Source organism: Oratosquilla oratoria, unplaced genomic scaffold (assembly GCF_046742065.1).
Source record: "Oratosquilla oratoria isolate Oo_2021 unplaced genomic scaffold, ASM4674206v1 SCAFFOLD50, whole genome shotgun sequence".
Classification (NCBI taxonomy): domain Eukaryota; kingdom Metazoa; phylum Arthropoda; class Malacostraca; order Stomatopoda; family Squillidae; genus Oratosquilla; species Oratosquilla oratoria.
Genome location: NW_027467714.1, coordinates 2,271,292 through 2,295,111, shown reverse-complemented (window position 1 = coordinate 2,295,111; position 23,820 = coordinate 2,271,292). Strand labels below are relative to the sequence as shown.

The 23,820-nt window shown below is 37.0% G+C and overlaps 1 protein-coding gene across 11 annotated transcripts in view; it reads left to right on the top strand.

Annotated features, from left to right (window-relative positions):
* The window catches only part of LOC143023561 (uncharacterized), a 220,511-nt gene that overhangs the window by 183,858 nt on the left and 12,833 nt on the right, over window positions 1–23,820 (top strand). For 10 of the 11 annotated variants that reach the window (XM_076182137.1, XM_076182131.1, XM_076182139.1 and 7 more), the window contains 2 exons: window positions 6,337–6,477; window positions 6,701–6,839. In XM_076182137.1, coding sequence (XP_076038252.1) covers window positions 6,337–6,477; window positions 6,701–6,839 — 280 coding nt within the window. The remainder of the gene's footprint in view (window positions 1–6,336; window positions 6,478–6,700; window positions 6,840–23,820) is intronic. The other variant, XM_076182132.1, reaches the window with a different exon arrangement.

Here is a 23,820-nt window from a genome sequence, read left to right as displayed (position 1 = left end):
TTTTAATTCTTTAGCAGAAATGTGAGGTTTCCTATCAACTTTGTATTGCAGAACTTTCAAGGTTCTAGGATTGGCTTACAAACACCTGGCCTTTGTCTTGGGGGTCTGGGTTGACTCTGCCAGCATCACAGCAGTGCTTTGTCCACCTCTGTACAGAATGCAGCATCACGGCAATGTTTTGTCTACCACTACACAGAATGCAGTGTCATGGCAATGTTTTGTCTACCACTGCACAAAATGCAGTTTAATGCTGGTGATGCTTGAAATTTCTTTGTTAGACTTTTTTCCCTTTACCAGGGCAGCAATTCTTGCCAGTTGGTCAATGATGAATATTATAATACAGAGGGTTAAGGAAGAAAAAACATGTGAATTGCAGAGAAGAGCAAAACAAATTTGTCTACCATAAAGGCCAGTGATGACTGATCTACTCAGGGCTATGTGACATTGGTCTCACTATCCTGTACCCACCTCTGTCACACCAATTTTCCAGATGTATTTGAACCACTGTTTTAGGATGTGGTCCTTTCCTTGCCATCAGAATTGGTGTGAGGCATGATTTGCCAATTCTGGTGGCAGTGAGTGTACATGCACACACCATAATCAAGACAAAGCTGCAGAAATACTGCAACCATAATTTGACACACTACAAATAGACTCAAAATAGCCACAACCAAATCTAGTCACACTAATCACTAACTGGACAGCAGAACCCAAATTGATATCAGGAATCAATGAATTGAATGACTATCTAGAAAAAGATAAACCAGATATAATGGGGATTGTGGAGACAAAATTAAAAGGATCATTACCACCAAATAGTATAGGACAAGGATTATATAATTGTTGGTACAGAAATAGAGAAACAAAGCAGGGTAGAGGAGTGATATTACTAACCAAAAAAGGTCTAAATGTGACAAAAATTACAGAAGGAGAGAACAATGTGGAATTGATTATAAGAGTTGAGGATAGAGATATGAAAAATAGTATGCAGTGATTTATGCCCCACCTAAAACTCATGCATGGAATGAAAGTGAACACTCCAAAATGCTGGAAGACGCAAGACAAACACTAAATGAAATACTAAAGAAAGAAGGAAATCTGGTCATTATGGGTGATTTTAACTCAAAAGAAATATGTTGGGAAGAGGTGACTGAAAGGTGGAGAAGATCACTGGGGAAACATATTACTGGAAATGACCATAGATTACACATTGATGCAGTGGGTCAAGGAAAACACCAGATATAGAAATAACAATGAACCCTCAAGATTGGATTTGATATTCACATCAGAACTCGAAATTGTGGATAAAATCAAATACAAGACACCAATTGGAAAAAGTGATCACATACTAATTGAACTGTTATTAAATGAAGAAACAAATATAGAAATTAACGAAAAACACAGAAAAGGAAGACTAATGTACAACAAAACAGATTTTGAGAAACTTAGAAAATTCTTTCAAGAAGCAAATTGGAAAGAATTTGATAATGAAGAAACAAAGGTGGAAGAGAAATGGACAATTTGGAAGGAAATCTATAATGAAGGTGTGGATAAGTATGTACCTAGACAAAAACAGGAAAGGGTATATATAAAATCCTGGTATAATAAAAAGTGCAGTGAGGCAAAATACAGAAGAGATAAAGCCTGGAAAAGGTGGAAAAAATGAGAAATGGAAAATATACACCAAACTAAGAAATGAATATGTAAAAATACGTAGAGAAGAAAAGAGAAATTATGAAAAGGACATAATAGATAAATGTAAAGATCAACCCAAATTATTTTATAGATATGTAAACGGCAAGCTAAAAAATAAACAGGAAATACTTAAATTACGTCAAGGTAATAGAGAATACACAGAAGATATAGAAATGGCAGATATTATGAACAAACATTTCAAATCTGTATTCACCAAAGAGGAAAAAAATCTACAAAACTGTGATCAAAGAATCGAAGTAAGATTTCCTCCATTGAAGAAATTAAACATTACTCAGAATGAAATAAGGAATCAAATATCAAAGCTGAACGTTAACAAGTCACATGGCCCAGACGGAGTTGCAAACTGGATACTAAAGGAATGTATAGATGAACTAACAGGAAAAATACACAAAATAATTGAATGCTCACTCAAAGAAGGAAAACTACCAGGAGACTGGAAAAATACCAATATAGTGCCAATACATAAAAGGGGAAATAAGGAAGACCCAACAAATTATAGACCGGTGGCTCTAACAAGTATAATAGTTAATAGTTAAAATTTGTGAGAGAATCATCAAAGATAGATGGAGGAGAATAATATACTGAGTCTGAGGCAATTTGGATTCAGACAAGGAAGATCATGTACCACTAATTTAATTTGTTTCTATTCAAGATTGATAGATATATTGCAAGAAAGGGATGGCTGGGCAGACTATGCATTCCTGGACTTGCAGAAGGCATTTGATAAGGTACCACACAGAAAATTACCATATTAACTGGAAACAATAGGAGGTATACATGGAAAACTATTAGATTGGATGGAGGAGTTCCTATATGGAAGAAAGATGAGAGTGGTGCTCAAAGACAAATATTCAAAATGGGAAGAAATGAGTAGTGGTGTCCCACAGGGATCGTTGCTAGCTCCAATAATGTTTGTTATATATGTAAATGACATGGATGGCATTGAAAGTTACATGAACTGCTTTGCAGATGACTCAAAATTATTAACCCCTTCCATACGGTGCCGCATACGTAGGCGACATGAGGAGCAAGTGGATACGCGAGGCTGCCATATTGGCGTCTTGCTTATATTTATTGTAGTTGCCCCTGCGTAATGACATACTCTCTAAACTGTTTTCATCACATTTTCTATGGTTATCAAAATTCACGGGTGAAAGAGAGAACGATCGATATAAGCGGTGACTATATTTTATGATGCGAGTATTATTACGACACATCGTACGTTTGGCAGCTAATGCTGCCTGCGAGATTTTGGCCCATACTGAAGAGGTTAAAGAGAATAAACTCCGAAATAGACTGTGACTCATTGCAGAATGATCTGAACAAAGTCTCAGAGTGGAGCAAGAGATGGAAGGTAGAATTCAACATCAAGAAGTGCAGTATAATTGAATTTGGAAAAAGCAAGAAGAGAATATCAGGACAGTATAAAGTTGATGGAAAAGAAGTAAAGAAAGTAAATTCTGAAAGGGACTTAGGAGTAATCATCACCAAAGATGATTACTCCTGAGGCAATTTGGATTCAGACAAGGAAGATCATGTACCACTAATTTAATTTGTTTCTATTCAAGATTGATAGATATATTGCAAGAGAGGGATGGCTGGGCAGACTATGCATTCCTGGACTTGCAGAAGGCGTTTGATAAGGTACCACACAGAAAATTACCATATTAACTGGAAACAATAGGAGGCATACATGGAAAACTATTAGATTGGATGGAGGACTTCCTACATGGAAGAAAAATGAGAGTGGTGCTCAAAGACAAATATTCAAAATGGGAAGAAATGAGTAGTGGTGTCCCACAGAGATCGTTGCTAGCTCCAATAATGTTTGTTATATATGTAAATGACATGGATGGCATTGAAAGTTACATGAACTGCTTTGCAGATGACGCAAAATTATTAAAGAGAATAAACTCCGAAATAGACTGTGACTCATTGCAGAGTGATCTGAACAAAGTCTCAGAGTGGAGCAAGAGATGGAAGGTAGAATTCAACATCAAGAAGTGCAGTATAATTGAATTTGGAAAAAGCAAGAAGAGAGTATCAGGACAGTATAAAGTTGATGGGAAAGAAGTACAGAAAGTAAATTCTGAAAGGGACTTAGGAGTAATCATCACCAAAGATGATTACTCCTGAGGCAATTTGGATTCAGACAAGGAAGATCATGTACCACTAATTTAATTTGTTTCTATTCAAGATTGATAGATATATTGCAAGAAAGGGATGGCTGGGCAGACTATGCATTCCTGGACTTGCAGAAGGCATTTGATAAGGTACCACACAGAAAATTACTGTATTAACTGGAAACAATAGGAGGCATACATGGAAAACAATTAAATTGGATGGAGGACTTCCTACATGGAAGAAAAATGGGAGTGGTGCTCAGAGACAGATATTCAAAATGGGAAGAAATGAGTAGTGGTGCCCCACAGGGATCGGTGCTAGCTCCAATAATGTTTGTTATACTGTATATGTAAATGACATGGATGAAGGCATTGAAAGTTACATGATCTGCTTTGCGGATGTGAAATTATTAAAGAGAATAAACTCCAAAATAGACTGTGACTCATTGCAAAGTGATCTGAACAAAGTCTCAGAGTGGAGCAAGAGATGGAAGGTAGTATTCAACATCAAGAAGTGCAGTATAATTGAATTTGGAAAAAGCAAGAAGAGAATATCAGGACAGTATAAAGTTGATGGAAAAGAAGTAAAGAAAGTAAATTCTGAAAGGGACTTAGGAGTAATCATCACCAAAGACATGTCGCCAGATAAACATATAAATAAAATAGTTGGAGAAACAATTTGTTAAGATCAATAAAGGTGGCTTTTAAATACCTAGGTAAGGAAATGATTAAGAAAATATTACAAACACTGATAAGGCCAAAACTGGAATATGCAGTGCTGATATGGTCACCCAGTACAAAAAAGAACACAAGAAAATTAGAAAGAATACAAAGAGCAACGACAAAGATGGTCCCAACACTTTCAAACCTGACATATGAACAAAGACTGGCAGAACTGAAATTGCTAACCCTGGAACAAAGAAGAGAATGAGGGGACCTAATAACCATCTATAGAATTGTGAAAGGAAAACAATGCCTTGATAGAGAGGACTTGTTAAAGTGGGACAGAGGAAACACAAGAGAACATGCAATGAAACTCAAAAAGGATAACTACAGAAGGAACCTGAAAAAGAACAGCTTCCCACACAGAGTGATAGATATATGAAATAGATTGGATGAAGAAATAATTTGTGCAAACACAATACAAGAATTTAAGAACAAACTTGATCTTGTGAGATACAAAATGGGTCACCACGAGCATAGCTCCCCTTCCCGTATAATACAACTAGGTAAATACAACTAAGTAAATACATATCACACCTCTTTATCAACAACACTCTCATACCACACATACACATGCCCAAGATTCTTGGCATAACATACAATACACCCATGTCATTCAGGCAACGCATCACAAACATAAGGGCAAAATACACATCTCAACTTGATACTTTTAAATCAATTGCAGGAACAACATTTGGGCAAAACAAAGAAAATATTACTACAGTATACTAAAAATGCATACTCTGATGAATTATGTGAGTCTTGGGTGGGCCTCTACTCTCACAAAGTCATACCACAACACCCTACAGACCATACAAAAGAAGGCCCTAAAGATAATTACAGGCTGCACAAATATAACACCTACAGACCATTTACACCATGAAACAAAAGTCCTGAAAGTCATCCTTGACATGAGGCACACAAACATTTGCCACAACCTCCACAAACACAGCACACCCACTGCACTACATAGCAAAACATCCACATATACCATTACAAATCAAAACACCCAAATGCCTATATTACATACAAATACTTTCTTCCTCCACAACCATAAGGCACCAGCCTCCAGAAACATATCCATAATCATATTACTCCATCAACAAACTGAAAGACAGTACATTGCTGCATGCCAAACCACCTGATACCCATCTCTCTGAATCCTCTCTCCACTGAAAGGACAAAGTCCACCTGGCCAGACTGTGGTGCAGCCACCATCCAGCCCTTCTAAGCTACCAGAAGAGACTGGATGCAACACTTCATCCCATACTATACAACACATTATGGAAGACTGCATTTTACATAGTCACACATGCCAATAACACAATATAAACTATAAAGGATTTGTGGGAAAACCCTCTTCCAGCTATGGCATTCCTCAGGGAGACAGGACTGCTCAGACAGTATAGGGAATGACAACAACAACAGCAACAACCCTTTTGGTGGAGGACAAGAATAATATTATGATGCCCTTGTTGCAAAAAGCAATTGAATTAGGTGACAGGATGAGGAAGTCCTTTTTATTTTTTCCTCTATAATGATTTGAGGTAAAAATATGCTTTGACTAGCCCTCTTCTCCTTTAAGGACAATTGAGGCCTTTTATTAGTATGTACCTTTGTAGTTCTTATATTATGAAAAGATTATATTATGGTATTATGCAATTGCTTTATCTTGTGTAGCAGGTTGATCTGTAGCATATACTGATATTTAAACTTCATGGACCATATATTTTTGCTGTTGTTATTGACCAGCAGTGTGGCACTTGACACCTAGTTTTTCCAGAGGTATGCAAAGACAGATACATCTGCCAGGGACTTCACAACCGTTACTGTATCAGCCCAGATTTCAGATGTGATGACCATATCAACTGTGCCTTTGACAGCAGTGGAACTGATGAACGAGGTTGTAATCATGGTAAGGAGTTGAACCAGAACATGAATATGTAACAATTAATCTCTTCATTACTGTGGCGTACTTAATTTTGTTGTGTACATTGGTAGTTTTGTAACATAAATGGGTGAAAGGTGGTGATCATGTTATTCAGAAATTTAGTGAAACCTACATGTAGTTCCTTTATAATCTTTTTCATATCTAGTACAATATTATCAGTAATATATTTTCTTTTTTATTGTTGTAGTTATGATAGCTGACTCTAGTATCCCAACCACAACAGTGATAATCCTCACCCTTGCAAGCATTATTGCCATAGCAATACTTCTTTGCTGTGTCTTTGCCCTGATCAAAAAAGTATTGTCTCGAAGTAATTCACAAATTAGGTAAGTATTTATTTGTGTGTATATATATATATATATATATATATATATATATATATATATATATATATATATATATATATTATTTTATTATTTAGGCATCCTACTCTCTGTAGGGCTAAAGGGGACATTCCTAAAAATGAGAATAAAAGGGAAGAGATAGGCAGTATGTTTCTGAGAGGATGGATGTGTTGGCATTGAGCAAATCTAATATGAAAGGGAGGGAAGAGTTTGAGGTTGGGAATGTAGTGGGGAGGGTGTCAGGAGTGAAGAGAGGACGAAGGGGAGAAGGTACGATTATATTAGTAATTGCAAAGATAGGTAAGTGTGTGGTGGTGTGAAAGGAAGTTTCTTCGAGATTAATTTAGATGAAAATGAAACTGGGAAGGGAGATAAGGGTTTTTGTAAGTGCATATGGGCCTGGTAGTGAGAAGAGTGTAGAGGAAAGGAAAGCTTTTTGGATAGGTTTAAATGAGTACTTAGAGGGTTTAGGGAGAAATGTCAATGTAGTGGTATTTATAAATCTCAATGGTAGGGTAGATGAACCAATAGACAGAGTAGTTAGGAAATGTGGAGTGTCAGGAAAAAATTGTAGTGGAGAGTTGATGGTGGAGATGTGTTTAGAAAGAGAGTTGATGATAGCCAACACAGTGTTTAGGAAGAAAGTTAAAAAGGACACATGGGAGAGGGTGATGGGTGGAAGGGTGGTAGATAGGGCTTTAATGGACTATATAGTGGTAATCAGGAGAAGAGTTGGAAGAGTTTTGGATGTACATGTTCTTAGGGGAGAGAGTGGGGGAATATCAGATAATTTTTTGATAGAGGGTAAGCTGAAAGTGCAGGAAGTTAGAGAGGTGCTTAGAGTAAACTGCTTAGATGAGAAAGAAAAAGAGAAGGAATACAAGAAGAAACTGAGAGAGAAATGGGAGGAAGTGAAGGATAGATTAGAAGTATGAAAAGAGGAGGAATGGGGATGTTTCAAGGAGGGAGTGACAAGGTGTGCAAAGATGGTGTGTGGAACAAGGAGGATGGAAGGAAGTAGAAACAAGGGTAGTGAGTTGTGGAATGATGAAGCAAGAAGGTTATAGAAGAGAAGAAAGGAGCATTCGCAGATTGATTGCAAAATAGGATAAGAGAATCATATGAGAGGTACAAAGAAAAGAGAAGAGAAGTAAAGTGTAAGATAAAGGAGAGCAAATGTGAAATGGGGGAAGAGTATAACAGAAAATTTTGAAAGTAATAAAAATATATTTTGGGAGGAAATTAAGAGAGGAAGGGGAGGCAAATCAAGTAGAGAAGAAAAGGTAAAATGTGCAGATGGAGGGATGATAATTGAAGACACAATGGTAAGAGGAAGATAGGCAGAGTATTTTAGGGAGTTGTTAAATGTGAAGGAGGATAGGGAACGAATGGTAGTTGCAGTGGGAGGTGCTAAGAAAATGACATTGATGAATGGGGAAAATGGAGAAATAAGAAAAGATGATGTGAAAGCAGGTATTAAAATGATGAGAGCAGGTTAAGCACCTGGAGTAGATGGGTGTCATGTGGAGTGTCTAAAAAAGGTAAATAAAGTGATGGTGGACTGGCTGGTGAGGTTTAGAAGTGGAGAGAGTGAATGGTATGAGGTAAAGGTGGGACTTTGCCAGGGATGTGTCATGTCACCATGGCTGTTTACTTTATACATGGATGGGGTGGTGCAGGATGTAAATGGAAGGGTAGTGGGCCGGGGATTGGAGATGGTTAAAGAAAATGGAGGAATATGGTACATAAGCCAATTGTTGTTTGCTGACGACACTGCGCTTGTAGCAGGATCAGAGGAGGGATTAAGGAAGTTAGTGTTAGAGTTTGGGAAGGTGTGTGAAAGAAGGAAGTTAAATATAAATGTGGGTAAAAGTAAGGTACTGAGATTTACAAGGAGAGAGGCTGGCAGCAAGTTTGAAGTGTGTGTTAAGAGAGAGAGCCTGGAGGAAGTATTTACCTAGTTGTATCTTACGGGAAGGGGAGCTATGCTCATGGTGTCCTGTCATTGTGTCTTGCAGTGTCTAGTTTGTTCTTAAATTTGTGTATAGTTTTTGCACACACTATTGTTTCTTCCTGTTTGTTCCAGACATCCACCACTCTGTCAGGAAAGCTTTTTTTTTTCCAGGTCTCTTCCATAACTGTCCTTTTTGAGTTTCTTTTCATGTCCCCTTGTATTTCTCTTATCCCAATTTAGTAACTCTTCTCTATCAAGGACTTCCATGCCTTTTATGATTCTATAGATGGTTAGCAAGTATCCATAGTGTCATAGTACTCCAATTTTGGTCTTATTAGTATTTACCTAGTTGTATTTTACAGGAGCTATGCTCGTTGTGACCTGTTTTCGTATCTCTCCACGTCCAGTTTATTCTTGAACTCATGTATAGTTCTGGCATTCACTGTTTCACTGTTTAGTTTGTTCCAGACATCGTTCACTCTGTGCAGGAAACTGTTCTTTTTCCGGTCTCCTCTGTAATTGTCCTTCTTTAGCTTCTTATTGTGTCCTATTGTTTCTCTCTTGTCCCATTTCAATAGGTCATCTCTATCGAGAACTTCCATCCCTTTCATAATTCTGAAGATGGTCAACAAGTTGCCTCTTTCCCTTCTCTACTCCAGTGTTGACAGCTATAATTTCTCCAATCTTTGTTCATATGTCAAATTTGATAGTGTGAGTGCCATCTTTGTCACCGCTCTTTGGATTCTTTCTAATTTCTTTGTGTTTTTCTTTGTGCTTGGTGCCCACATTGATATAGCATATTCTAGTTTTGATCTTATTAATGTAATAATTATTTTCTTAATCACCTCTTCATCCATGTAGTCAAAGGCCACTTTCATTGATCTTAATAAGTTGTAAATCTCTCCGAATAATTTATTTACATGCTTGTCAGGTGTCAAGTCACTTGAGATGATTACTCCTAGGTCCCTCTCTGAGTTTACTTTCTTTACTACTTTGTTTCCAATCGTATAATTTCCTGAAACTCTATTTTTGCCTCTTCCAAATTCCATTATGCTACATTTCTTGATGTTGAAGTTCATCTTGTATTTCTGGCTCCATTCCCATACTTTATCCAGGTCATCTTGTAGCGATCTGCAATCTTCTGTTTTCACTCTCTTGAGTAATTTCGCATCGTCGGCAAAAAAAAAAATCTTGTAACAATTTACTCTGTCTATATCATTTATGTATATGGCAAACATTAAAGGGGCCAAAACACAGCCTTGTGGGATGCCACTTTTTACATTTTCCCATTTTGAACTTTTGTCTCTAAGTACCACTCTAATTTTTCTCCCAGTTAAGAAGTCCTTCACCCATTCCAACAGTTTACCTTGAATTCCTCCTATTTTTTTTCAATTTTACTTATTAATTTTTTGTGGTACCTTGTCAAAAGCTTTCTGCAAATCCAGGAAGGTGCAGTCTGCCCATCCATCTCTTTCTTGTATTATCTCAATTGGTCTCGAGTAAAAGCAGATTAGATATGTGGTGCACAATCTTCCACTTCTAAAACCAAATTGTTTGGGGTTTATTGTTTTATTTTCTTCCAAGTGTTTGGTCCATCTGTTCCTGCTAATCTTTTCGCATATTTTTGCTACTGTGCTTGTGAGGGACACCGGTCTAAAGATTGTAGGTTCTTCCCTGTTTCCTCCTTTGTGTATTGGTACTATGTTTGCATCTTTCCAATCTTGCAGTACCTTTCCCTCTTTTAATGAGAAGTCTATTATCTTGTGTAGTTTATCCGTCAGTTCGTCTATACACTCTTTCAATATCCAACTTGCAATTTCATCTGGTCCGTGCAACTTCTGACATCCAGGCTTTTTATTTGGTCTCTTATTTCCCTCTGTGTTATTTTTATTTCCTTGATCATGGGTGAACTTTCTAGTTTGTCCTCCCGGGGTTGTGAGCTCTCAATTGTAAAAACAGACCTGAATTGTCTGATCATAACTTCTGCCATCTCTGTGTTGTCTATGTACTCTTTATCTCCACGCAATTTTACTGTATCATGCTTATCCTTTAGTTTGTCGTTTATATATCTGTAAAAGAGTTTTGGTTGATCCTTACATTTGTCTATGATATCCCTTTCATATTCTCTTTTTTCTTTCCTGCGTATGTTTACATATTTGTTTCTAATTTTTTATGTGTTTGCCATTTAGATGATTTCCTATCTTTTTTCCATTTTTTCCAAGCTTTATCTCTCCTGGCTTTAGCCTCACTACATCTTTTGTTGAACCAACATTTTATATAAATTTGTTTTTGTTTCTTTTTTGGTACATATTTGTTAACTCCCTCTTTATAATTTTCTTAAAATATGTTCTATTTGTCCTCCATATTTGTTTCCTCTTTAGAGAAACTATAACAATTTGCATTTTGGAAAAATTTCCTTAGTTTTACAAAGTCCGTTTTGTTGTACATAAATCTTCCTTCTCTATGTTTATTATTTCTATGTTGTTCTGTTCTTTTAATTCAAACTCTATTAGTATATGGTCACTTTTTCCAATTGGTGTTTTATACTCCATTCTGTTCACAATATCTGGTTCAAAGGTTAATACTAGGTCTAGTTTTGATGGTTCTTCATTGTTTCTATATCTAGTATTCTCCTTAACCCATTGAGTTAGGGTGTATTCGATGGTCATATCTAGTAGCATGTTGCTCCAGAGTTCATCTCCCCCTTTAACTGTCATTTCTTCCCAAATTATGTCTTTTGCATAGAAATTGCCCATGATTACTATGTTTCCACCCATTTTTAGGAACTCATTGAGCACCTTTATTGTTTCTTCCAATAATTTGGAATGTTCACTATCTGGCCACACATGGGTTTTTGGTGGTACATACACTACTACAAATTTTATGCTTTTCATCTTTTTGTTGGCAATGTTAATCATAATTACTTCTGAAAGAGGAGTGGGAGGGAGTAAAGGATAGAATAGAACTAGGAGTGGAGGAGGAATGGGGATGGTTCAAGGAGGGAGTCATAAGGTGTGCAAAGATGGTGTGTGGAACAAGGAGGGCAGGAGGAAATAGAGGGAAGGGTAGTGAGTGGTGGGGTGAGGAAGCAAAGAAAGGTGTAGAAAAGAAGAAGCAGGCATTCATAGATTGGTTACAATTTAGGATGAGGGAATCATATGAGAGGTACAAAGTAAAGAGAAGGGAAGTTAAGCATAAGATAAAGGAAGCAAAGAGGAGAGCAGATGTGAAATGGGGTAAGAGTATAGATGCAAAAAAAAAAAAAAAAATTATCGTGTTTTATATATATATATATATATATATATATATATATTAATCTTGTCCAAATTTGTTCATATATTAACCTCTTCCATACGGTGCCGCCTACATAGGTGGCATGAGGAGCAAGTGGATACGCAAGGCTGCCATATCGGCATCTTCATTATATTTATTGTAGTTGCCCCTGCGTAATGACATACTCTCTAAACTGTCTTCATCACATTTTCTATGGTTATCAAAATTCATGGGTGAAAGAGAGAACGATTGATATAAGCGGTGACTATTTTTTATGATGCGAGTATTATGACACAACATCGTACGTCTGGCAGCTAATGCTGCCCACGAGATTTTGGCCCGGAGTGAAGTGGTTAAATATTTAGTATATAAAAACAGGTGCAAGTATGTTATTTATCCTCCACATATGTGCATCTATCTTATTCAAAGAGGCATTAGACAGAGTAAACAAGTAATTGACCCTTTTAGTCACTATCAGATGCTACAAGCCTGCAACAAGTGTAGATACTGTATATGGGCCAGTATGGCTATTGGCTGGCTACCTTACAAAATTTACCTTTTATCTTAGCATACTCTTCAAAGATTAAACACTCCAATTTCCCATGACCCTGGATGTTGCCTAAACACAGATCCGCCACTTGGACAGTGGAAAAGGGTTAACATAGTAATGGGAGGAAACTGTTGTACTCCCCACCACCCATCAAGGCTCAGAGCTTACTTTCTACCTGACTTTTTGCTCGCTATCCCTTAACTTTAACCTACAATCCTTGTCCTTGAGTCCTTGAGATGCAACTCCGAAAAAAAATTGACAAAAAAAAACATGGATATTTTTGTTTTTATATATATTTTGTTTTAAAATAACTCGGCAAGGAAAAGAACCATATTACAATAATTTTTCTATTTTAGAATATCAAATAAATCAGTATACCCCTCACTTAAGGTTTTCTATGGCGTTAGGGCACTTCCATTTTCTGTGGTTTCAAGTTTTGATGTGTTTTATTTATTTTACAGTGTACAGTTGCCCCACTTAGTTTTGGCACAGTTTTAAAAAAAATTTGGACAAGAATAGCAACTTGCCCAGTATTCTTTTTTATTACATTTTCGTGTGTTCATTTACATGCTTTTTTTTTTTTTTTTTTTTCTAAATAGTAACTACCTTAAAAAATGTGACAAACAGCGAAATACTCAAAATGGTGTAGCAGACGACACATTTTTCTTGACTTACTAATGACATCTATCACACTTATTTGACAAGTAATACAATTAACCACTTCACTACGGGCCAAAATCTCGCGGGCAGCATTAGCTGCCAGACGTATGATGTTTCGTCATAATACTTGCATCATAAAAAATAGTCACCGCTTATATCGATCGTTCTCTCTTTCACCCATGAATTTTGATAACCATAGAAAATGTGATGAAGACAGTTTAGAGAGTATGTCATTACGCAGGGTCAACTACAACAAATATAATCAAGACGCCAATATGGCAGCCTCACGTATCCACTTGCTCCTCATGCCGCCTACATAGGCGGCACCAGGAGGAGTGCCTGTATAGTTCCGCTTTACAAGGGAAAGGGGGACAAGTGTGAGTGTAGTAGTTACAGAGGGATCAGCTTGTTGAGTGTAGTTGGGAAGGCTTATGGGAGGGTCTTGATTGAGAGGATTAGGAGAGGAATAGAGGGAGTAATTGGTGGGGAACAGTGTGGGTTTAGGACAGGTAGGGGATGTGTAGATCAGATTTTTATGGTAAGACAGATATGTGAGAAAGCTATAGGAAAAGGTAAGGATGTTTTTTGGGCTTTAATGGATCTGGAAAAAGCTTACAACAGGGTAGACAGGAAGGTACTGTGGGAGGTACTGCCGATATATGGGATAGGAGGAAAGCTGTTAAGAGCAGTCAAGAGTTTTTACGAGAGTAGTAGAGCTTGTGTTAAGATTAGAAATGGAGAATGTGAATGGTTTGAGGTAAAGGTGGGACTTGGTCAGGGATGTGTTATGTCACCCTGGCTGTTCAATCTATACATGGATGGGGTGGTGCGAGAGGTGAATGCAAGGGTATTGGATCAGGGGTTGGAGATGATAAAAGAAAATGGAGAAAAGTGGGAGGTGAGCCAGTTGTTGTTTGCTGACAACACTGTGCTTGTAGCAGGATCAGAGGAGGGATTGAGGAAGTTAGTGACAGAGTTTGAGAAGATGTGTGAAAGAAGGAAGCTGAAGATAAATGTGGGCAAAAGTAAGGTGATGAGATGTACAAGGAGAGAGAGTGACAGTAGGCTGGAAGTGAGCATTAAGGGTGAGAAACTGGAGGAAATGGATAGTTTCAGATACTTGGGTGCGAATGTGGCAGGAAAGGGAGGAGTGGGGTGGAGGTAGAATGTAGATTGAGAGAAGCAAGTAAATGCCTTGGTGGATTGAAAAATGTAATGAGAAATAGACATCTGGGAATGGATGCTAAGAGGAGGTTATATGAAGGAGTGATTGTGCCAACAGCATTGTACGGGGCAGAAACATGGAACATGAGAGAGGAAGAGAGAAGGAATTTGAGTGTGTTTGAGATGAAATGTCTGAGAAGTATGATAGGGGTTACTAGGCTAGATAGAGTGAGAAATGAGGAGGTGAGGAGGAGAACAGGGGTGGAAAGGGAACTGGGAGATAGGGTTGATGAAAGAGTATCAGGATGGTTTGGACACATGGAAAGAATGAGTGAAGAAAGATTAGTAAAAGAAGTGTGGAAGGAGCGAATATGAGGGGGCGTCCTAGGATGAGATGGATGGATAGAGTGAAAGGGGCATTACAAAGGAGAGGAATGTCTGTTGAGGAAGGACAGGAGAGGACAGAAGATAGGGGTGAATGGAGAGGGGTTGTGTATAGATGATGCTGTGATGCATGAGGGAGAGTGGGTGGGGGATGGGGGATGAGGAAGTATGTATGAAAAAAAATATTGACACAGCCCGAAGGGATTTCTCCCCGTCTTCTCCTTTTCTGCATGGGGGGACGGAGAGGTGAGGGGTCACCAGATTTATGAAGCTGCCTTGCTGTGGATGTGCTGTGTCTTGTGACATTGCCTCTGACCCAGGGCAGTGGACAGGATGCAGGGATGACCCATCATCCAGGAGGTGCCAAGATAAGAGGGAGGGGAGTGGAATATATAGGAAATGGACTGGGTGGGAGTGATTTCTATGCCTTTTTCTTTTTGGTTACCCCCCATGTAGGGGGGAAAAGCCTTTGGTATATGTATGTACTTCTGTATTTCCCTGACCTTCAATTATCTTTGTAACATTTAAACCTTTTTTGGTCAATATCATGACACCTCCTTGCTTTTCAGTTCTGTTTTTCGCCCAGTGATTATATAGACCATGTCCCACTATGCATGTTGATGTTGTTGTTGTTCCCTAGACTGTCTGTCCGAGCAGTCCCGTCTCCCTTCTCAATTTTGTCTCTACTATTCCCATGATGTCAGGTTTTTCTATTTCTAGATAGTCATTTAGTTCATTGATTCCAGAGAGTGTATTTATCTAGTTGTATTGTACGGGAAGGGGAGCTATGCTTGTGGTAACCCATTTTTGTATCTCGCAAGATAGTTTTTTCTTAAATTCTTGTATTGTGTTTGCACACACTATTTTTTCCTCCAGTTTGTTCCATATATCTATCACTCTGTGTGGGAAGCTATTCATTTTCAGGTCTCTTCTGTAGTTATCCTTTTTGAGTTTCATTGCATGTCCTCTTGTTTTTCCTCTGTCCCACTTTAACAAGTCCTCTCTATCAAGTCATTCTTTTCCTTTCATAATTCTGTAGACAGTTAGTAGGTCCTCTAGTTCTCCTCTTTGTTCCAGGGTAGGCATTTCCACTTTGGCCAGTCTTTTTTCATATTTCAGGTTTGAAAGTGTTGGGGCCATCTTTGTCATTGCTCTTTGTATTCTTTTTAATTTTCTTGTATTCTTTTTTGTACTGGGTGATCATATCAGCACTGCATATTCCAGTTTTGGCCTTACCAGTGTTTGTAATATTTTCTTAATCATTTCCTTATCCAGGTATTTAAAAGCCACCTTTATTGATATCAACAAATTGTATGTTTCTCCGACTTTTATTTATATGTTTATCTGGCGACATGTCTTTGGTGACGATTACTCCTAAGTCCCTTTCAGAATTTACTTTCTTTACTTCTTTTCCATCAATTTTATACTGTCCTGATATTCTCTTCTTGCTTTTTCCAAATTCAATTATACTGGACCTCTTGATGTTGAATTCTACCTCCCATCTCTTACTCCACTCTGAGACTTTGTTCAGATCTGTAATGAGTCACAGTCTATTTCAGAGTTTATTCTCTTTAATAACTTTGCATCATCAGCAAAGCAGTTCATGTAAATTTCAGTACCTTCATCCATGTCTAAATATTTACATATATAGTAAACATTATTGGAGCTAGTACTGACCCCTGTGGGATGCCACTACTCATTTCTTCCCATTTTGAATATTTGTCTCTGAGCACTACTCTCATTTTTCTTCCATGTAGGAAGTCCTCCATCCAATTCAATAGTTTTCCATGTATACCACCTATTGTATCCAGTTTATATAGCAATTTTTTGTGTGGTACCTTATCAAATGCCTTTTGTAAATCCAGGAATGGATTTTGTAAATACCTTTTGTAAATCCAGGAATAGAAACAAATAAAATTAGTTGTACATGATCTTCCTTGTCTGAATCCAAATTGCCTCAGGTTCAGTATATTATTGTCCTCCAGATATTTTGTCCATCTATCTTTGAAGATTCTCTCACAAAGTTTAACTATTGTGACTAATATTTTTTACCATTACTTCATCCAAGTAATTAAAAGCCACCTTAATTGATCTTAGTAAATTGTAGGTTTCTCCGACTATTTTGTTAATATGCTTGTCTGGTGACATGTCTTTGCTAATAAGTACAACTAGGTCCTTTTCAGAGCTAACTTTTTTACTTACTTTGTACCAATTCTATATTGTTCTGATATTCTTTTTTTACTTTTTCCAAACTCCATTATACTACATTTCTTGATTTTGAAGTTCACTTCCCACTTTTGGCTCCATTCCCAGACTTTCTCCAGGTCTTTCTGTAGTGATTCACAGTTGTTGTTGTTTTTTTTACTTTAGTAGTTTTGCATCATCTGCAAAGAAGTTCATATAACATTCCACACCTTCATCCATGTCATATATATATATATATATATATATACAGGTACTCCTCGTTTAACGACCTACTCGGTTAACGACAACTCGGAGTAACGACGGGCTTTATAACATTCGTTTAACGTAAATCTCCCGAAGTTACGACGTCGTGTACGATAATTAAGTTGGCTGAGGCAAATTTGTATGATGTTATAAATGAACTTGTACGGTGGATATTACCTGTGAGGTAAAGTGTTCTGAAGCTTAGGTCTACATTAGCATCCTGCAAGCTGAAAAAACTACCTGGGGTACAGTACAGGTACTCCTCGTTTAACGACGACAATTGGAACCAGCGCGCCGTCGTTAACCGAATTGGTCGTTAAGCGAAAGTGTATACATGTACTGTATGTACAATGTCCAGCAATACATGTATCTTTATTTTCGTGTATTTTCCCTCTTTTATACAGTACATTAAAGCTTTATTTACGGTGGTTAGGTTCCTAAAATTACCGTATATGACCAAATCCGCGTATGCTGACATTCCATATTGAATACCGGGGTATTTTTTTAGTTTCGACCATGGGCGCAAAATAGCAATAGAAAATTAATTATTAATTTTGTAAATTTAAATGTATCAACGTAATATGCAATTTTGTGGGCGGAAATGAAAGTAAAAAATACCTTGCTACAAGAAAATATGCTAATGAACGAAGTCGGTAGCATTGGCTCGGGACGCCATCTTGTCGTCTGCCAACGTCTTTCACGACGACGACAACGAGGATGAGGCGGATGACATTTAATTTGCAGGTAATAATTTATTAAACACAGGTTAGGTTAGTTTAGTTTAGGTTAGACGAATTAATTTATCATCCTTTCATTTCTTCGACATCGGCATCTATCATAACAAACATAGTGTACCATTCGTCCGACATGACTTCGTTACTTACGAAATCTGTTTTAGCATTTTCTTTTTCATTTCCGCTCACAAAATTGCATATTACGTTGATACATTATAATTTACAAAATTAATAATTAATTTTCTATTGTTATATTGCGCCCATGGTCGAAACTAAAAATTTACCACTACCGGTATACACTGTACCCCAGGTAGTTTTTGCAGCTTGCAGGATGGTTATGTAGACCTAAGCTTCAGAACACTTTACCTCACAGCTAATATCCACCGTACAAGTTCATTTATAACATCATACAAATTTGCCTCAGTCAACTTAATTATCGTACACGACGTCGTAACTTCGGGAGATTTACGTTACACGACGTCATAAAGCCCGTCGTTACTCTGAGTTGTCGTTAACCGAGTAGGTCGTTAAACGAGGAGTACCTGTATATACCGGTAGTGGTAAATTTTTAGTTTCAACTAAGGGCGCAATATAGTAATAGAAAATTAATTATTAATTTTGTAAATTATTATGTATCAACGTAATATGCAATTTTGTGAGCGGAAAAAAAGGTGCTAAAACAAATTTCGTAAGTAACGAAGTCATGTCGGACGAATGGTACACCATGTTTGTTATGATAGATGCCGATGTCGAAGAAATGAAAGGATGATAAATTCGTCTAACCTAAACTAAACTAACCTAACCTGTGTTTGATAAATCATTACCTGCAAATTAAATATCATCCGGCTCGTCCTCGTTGTCGTCGTCGTGAGAGACGTTGGCAGACGACTTCGTTCATTAGCATTTTTTCGTGTAGCATGGTATTTTTTACTTTCATTCCCGCCCACAAAATTGCATATTACGTTGATACATTTTAATTTACAAGATTAATAATTAAATTTCTATTGCTATATTGCACCCATGGTCGAAACTAAAAAAATACCCCGGTATTCAATATGGAATGTCAGCATACGCGGATTTGGTCATATACGGTAATTTCAGGAACCTAACCACCGTAAGTAAACAGTAAATAAAGCTTTAATGTACTGTATAAAAGAGGGAAAATACACAAAAATAAAGATACATGTATTGCTGGACATTGTACATACAGTACATGTACGTATATGTATACACTTTCGCTTAACGACCAATTCGGTTAACGACGGCGCGCTGGTCCCAATTGTTGTTGTTAAACGAGGAGTACCTGTATATATATATATATATATATATATAGCAAACAATATTGGAGCTAATACAGAACCTTGTTGGACTCCACTTATCATTTCTTCCCAGGTCAAGTTTTTATCTCTAAGTACCACCCTCATTTTTCTCTCATGCAAGAAATCTTCCATCCATTTCAATAAATTTTGTTATACACCAGTTATTTCGAGTTTTCTTAATAGCTTTTTGTGTGGTACTATATCAAATGCCTTATGTAAATCCAGGAAAGCACAATCTGCCCATCCATCCCTTACATTATATCTATTAACCTTGAATAAAAACAAATCAAATTTGTGGCACATGATCTTCCATGTCTACAGCCAAATTATTTTGGATTCAGTATACAGTGAGACCTCTCATTAATGGATGTTAATTAGCTGTGTTTGCGGTGTTTTCAGTGTTTTTGGTGCTGTTCAGTACGTGCAATCAATATGCCACCCAAAAACCACTCCAAATCAACAGATTATTCACATCAACGGACACCGTTACCCCCCTTTTGGTCCGTTAATGAGAGGTAGTACTGTATTATTTTCTTCCAGATTCTTAGTCCATCTACTTTTGATAACTTTTTCACATATTTTAGCAATATTGTTTATAAAGGATACTGGTCTATAGTTTGTTGGGTCTTCTTTATCTCCCCGTTTATATATTTGTACAATATTTGCATTTTTCCAATCTTCTGGTAGCATTCCTTCTTTGAGTGAGCAATCTATAATCTTATATATTTTGTCTGTTAGTTCATCTATACATTCTTTTAGTATCCAATTGCAATTCCATCTAGGCCATGTGATTATCTGACATCAAGGTTTATTATTTGGTCCTTTGTTTCTTTCTGTGTCACAATTATTTCATTGGGAGGGGATCTCTCTCCTTTTCCTTCATCCCAATTTTGTGTATTTTCCTTTGTGAATACAGATTTAAAATGTTCATAATTTCAGGCATTTCTACATCTATATATTCTGCATTCCCTTGCCACAGTTTCACTATTTCCTGTTTGTTTTTTAATTTATGATTTACATATCTGTAGAATAATTTAGGTTGATCCTTACATATGTCTTTTACATCTTTTTCATAGTTTATTCTTCCCTGCATATTTTTAAATATTTCTTAGTTTGATATATATTTGCCACTTACCTTTTTATCTTTTGCAAGCTTTGTCTCCTCTGTCTTTTGCCTTGCTACATTTTTTGTTGTACCAGCATTTAACATACAACTTTTCCTGTTTTTGTTGTGGTACATATTTATCTATTTCTTCATTATAGATTTCTTTTAATATTGTCCGTTTCTCTTCCATCTTTGTTTCTTCATTAAAGAAGTTTTCCCATTTCACTTTTTGAAAGAATTTTCTGAGTTTTTAAAAATCTCTTTTGTTGTACATTAGTCTTCCCTTTCTGTGTTTCTCATTTCTTCCCAAAAATTCTCATTTCTTCCCAAATCAATTTGTTCTTTTAGTTCAATCTCTATTAGTATGCGGTCACTCTTCCTGATTGGTGCCTTGTATTTCATTTTATCCACAATTTCAGTCTCCGATGTAATTATTTCTTTATCTGGTATTTTCTTTTATCCTTTGAGTCATTGTGTATTCAATGGTCATGTCTAGTAGTATGTTTCTCCAAATGTCCTCTCCACCTTTCACCGTCATTTCTTCCCTACATATTTCTTTAGAGTTAAAGTCACCCATAATTACTAACTTTCCTCCTTTCAATATTTCATTTAATGCATGCTTTGTGTCTTCCAACATTTTGGAATGATCACTCATTGTCCAAGAATATGTTTTTGGGGGCACATATATCACTACAGATTTTCTACTTATCTCATTTTTTCATATATATATATATATATATATATATATATATATATATATATATTTTTTTTTTTTTTTTTTTTTTTTTTGCCAATTTTGCTGTTTGTGTTAGTACTTCCACTGTCATTTCAGATCTTAGTTTAATTCTTAGTGGTCAATTTTTTCTTTAGAGTCCCATTCTATGCACTTCTTTTTCCTTTTTCATTTCTTGCCCATCCTCTTGTATCTCTTTCAGAATTTCTTTTTATTTCTCTTTTTTCTCTTAAGTAGCTACATTGTGTTTTTCTTTAATACCATCAACTTTTTTTTTATCAACTGTGCCTCTGACCCAATTTTCTTTCTCTTAAATGACTTTAACCCCTTCAATACAGGCCAAAATCTCGCGGGCAGCATTAGCTGCTAGACGTGCGATGTTGCATCATAATACTCGCATTATAGAAAATAAAATTATGCTGTACTGCTCGTTCTCTTTCACCCGTGAATTTTGATAACCATAGAAAATATGATGAAGCCAGTTTACAGAGTATGGGGGTCATGCAGGTACAACTACAATATGTATAATCAAGATGCCGACATCGGCATCCTCGCGTACCCACTTGCTCCTCATGACGCCTACATAGGCATCATCATATCGAAGGGGTTAACAGTTTGGTATCATCTGCAAAAAAGCTCATGCAACATTTCACATCATCATCCATGTCATTCACATAAATAGCAAACATTATTAGAGCCAATACAGATCCTTGCGGTACTCCACTGATCATCTCTTTCCAACCTGAATATTTTTCTCTGAGCACTACTCTCATCTTTCTACCAATCAGGAAGTCCTCCATCCATTTTAGTAGGTTCCCTTGTATCCCTCCTGTATGTTCCAGTTTTTTTATTTATTTTTTTTATATAATTTTTTGTGTGGTAATTTGTCAAAAGCTTTTTGCAAGTCCAGGAAGGCACAATCAGCCCATCCATTCCTTTCTTGTACTATGTCTATTAATCTTGAGTAGAAACATATTAAGGTTGTGGAACATGATCTTCCTTGTCTGAAACCCAAATTGTCTTGGGTTTATTATATTGTTGTCTTCCTGGTGTTTTACCCATCTATTCTTGATTTTCTCACAAATTTTGGCTATGGTGCTTGTTAGTGAGACTGGCCTGTAGTTAGTTGGTTCTTATGTCCTCCTTTATATATTGATACAATGTTAGCATTTTTCCAGTCTTTTGGTATATTTCCTTCTTTAAGTGAGCAACTTATTATGTATTTTGTCCGGTTGGAGATGATTAAAGAAAATGGAGAAAAGTGGGAGGTCAGCCAGCTGTTGTTTGCTGACGACATTGCGCTTGTAGCAGGATCAGAGGAGGGATTGAGGAAGTTAGTGACAGAGTTTGAAAAGGTGTGTGAAAGAAGGAAGCTGAAGATAAATGTGGGCAAAAGTAAGGTGATGAGATGTACATGGGGAGAGAGTGACAGTAGGCTGGAAGTGAGCATTAAGGGTGAGAAACTGGAGGAAGTGGATAGTTTCAGATACTTGGATGCGAATGTGACAGGAAAGGGAGGAGTGGGGGTGGAGGTAGAATGTAGATTGAGAGAAGCGAGTAAATGCCTTGGTGGATTAAAAAGTGTAATGAGAAATAGACATCTGGAAATGGATGCTGAGAGGAGGTTATATTTACCCAGTTGTGTTTTGCAGGAAGGGGAGCTATGCTCGTGGTGTCCCGCCATTGTATCTCGCAGTGTCTAGTTTGCTTAACTCATGAATGGTTTTTGCGCATACTATTTCATTATCCAGTTTGTTCCAAGTGTCCACAACTCTATGTGGAAAACTGTTTTTCTTCAGTTCTCTTCTATAGCTATATTTTTTAATTTTCTTTCCATGTCCTCTTCTGTTTCTTTTGTCCCAGTTAAGTCCTCTCTATCAAGTATCTCTGTGCCTTTCATGATTCTGTAGATGGTCAATAGGTCACCTCTCTTCTTTGCTCCAGTGTCAGTAACTCCAATTTAGCCAATCTCTTCTTGTATGATAGGTTTGCAAGTGCAGGTGCCATTTTTGTAGCTGCTCTCTAGATTCTTTCTATTTTCTTTATATCCTTTTTGGTACTGGGGGACCACAATGTCGCTGCATACTCTAGTCTAGGCCTTATCAATGTAACCAATATTTTTTTTTTATCATGTCTTCGTCCAAGTATGCAAATGCCACTTTTATTGATCTTAACAAGTTGTAAGTCTCCCCAACAATTTTGTTAATCTGTTTATCATAGGACAAGTCATTTGTGATAATTACTCCCAAATCTTTTTCGGATCCTAATTTCTTTACTTCCTTGGTTCCAATTGTATATTTTCCTGATATTCTGTTTTTGGTTTTTCCAAACTCCGTTATGCTACATGTCTTAGTATTAAAGTCCACTTCCCATTTCTGACTCCAGTTCCATACTCTTTTCAGGTCTTCCTGCAGTGCTTCACAGTCCTTATCAGTTTCTACTTTCCTTAACAGTTTGGCATCATCTGCAAAGAAGCAAACATTATTGGTGCCAGTACAGATCCTTTCGGTACTCCACTGATCACCTCTTTCCAATCTGAATCTTTTTCTCTGAGCACTACTCTCATCTTTCTACCATTCAGGAAGTCCTCCATCCATTTTAGTAGGTTCCCTTGTATTCCTCCTATGTGTTCCAGTTTT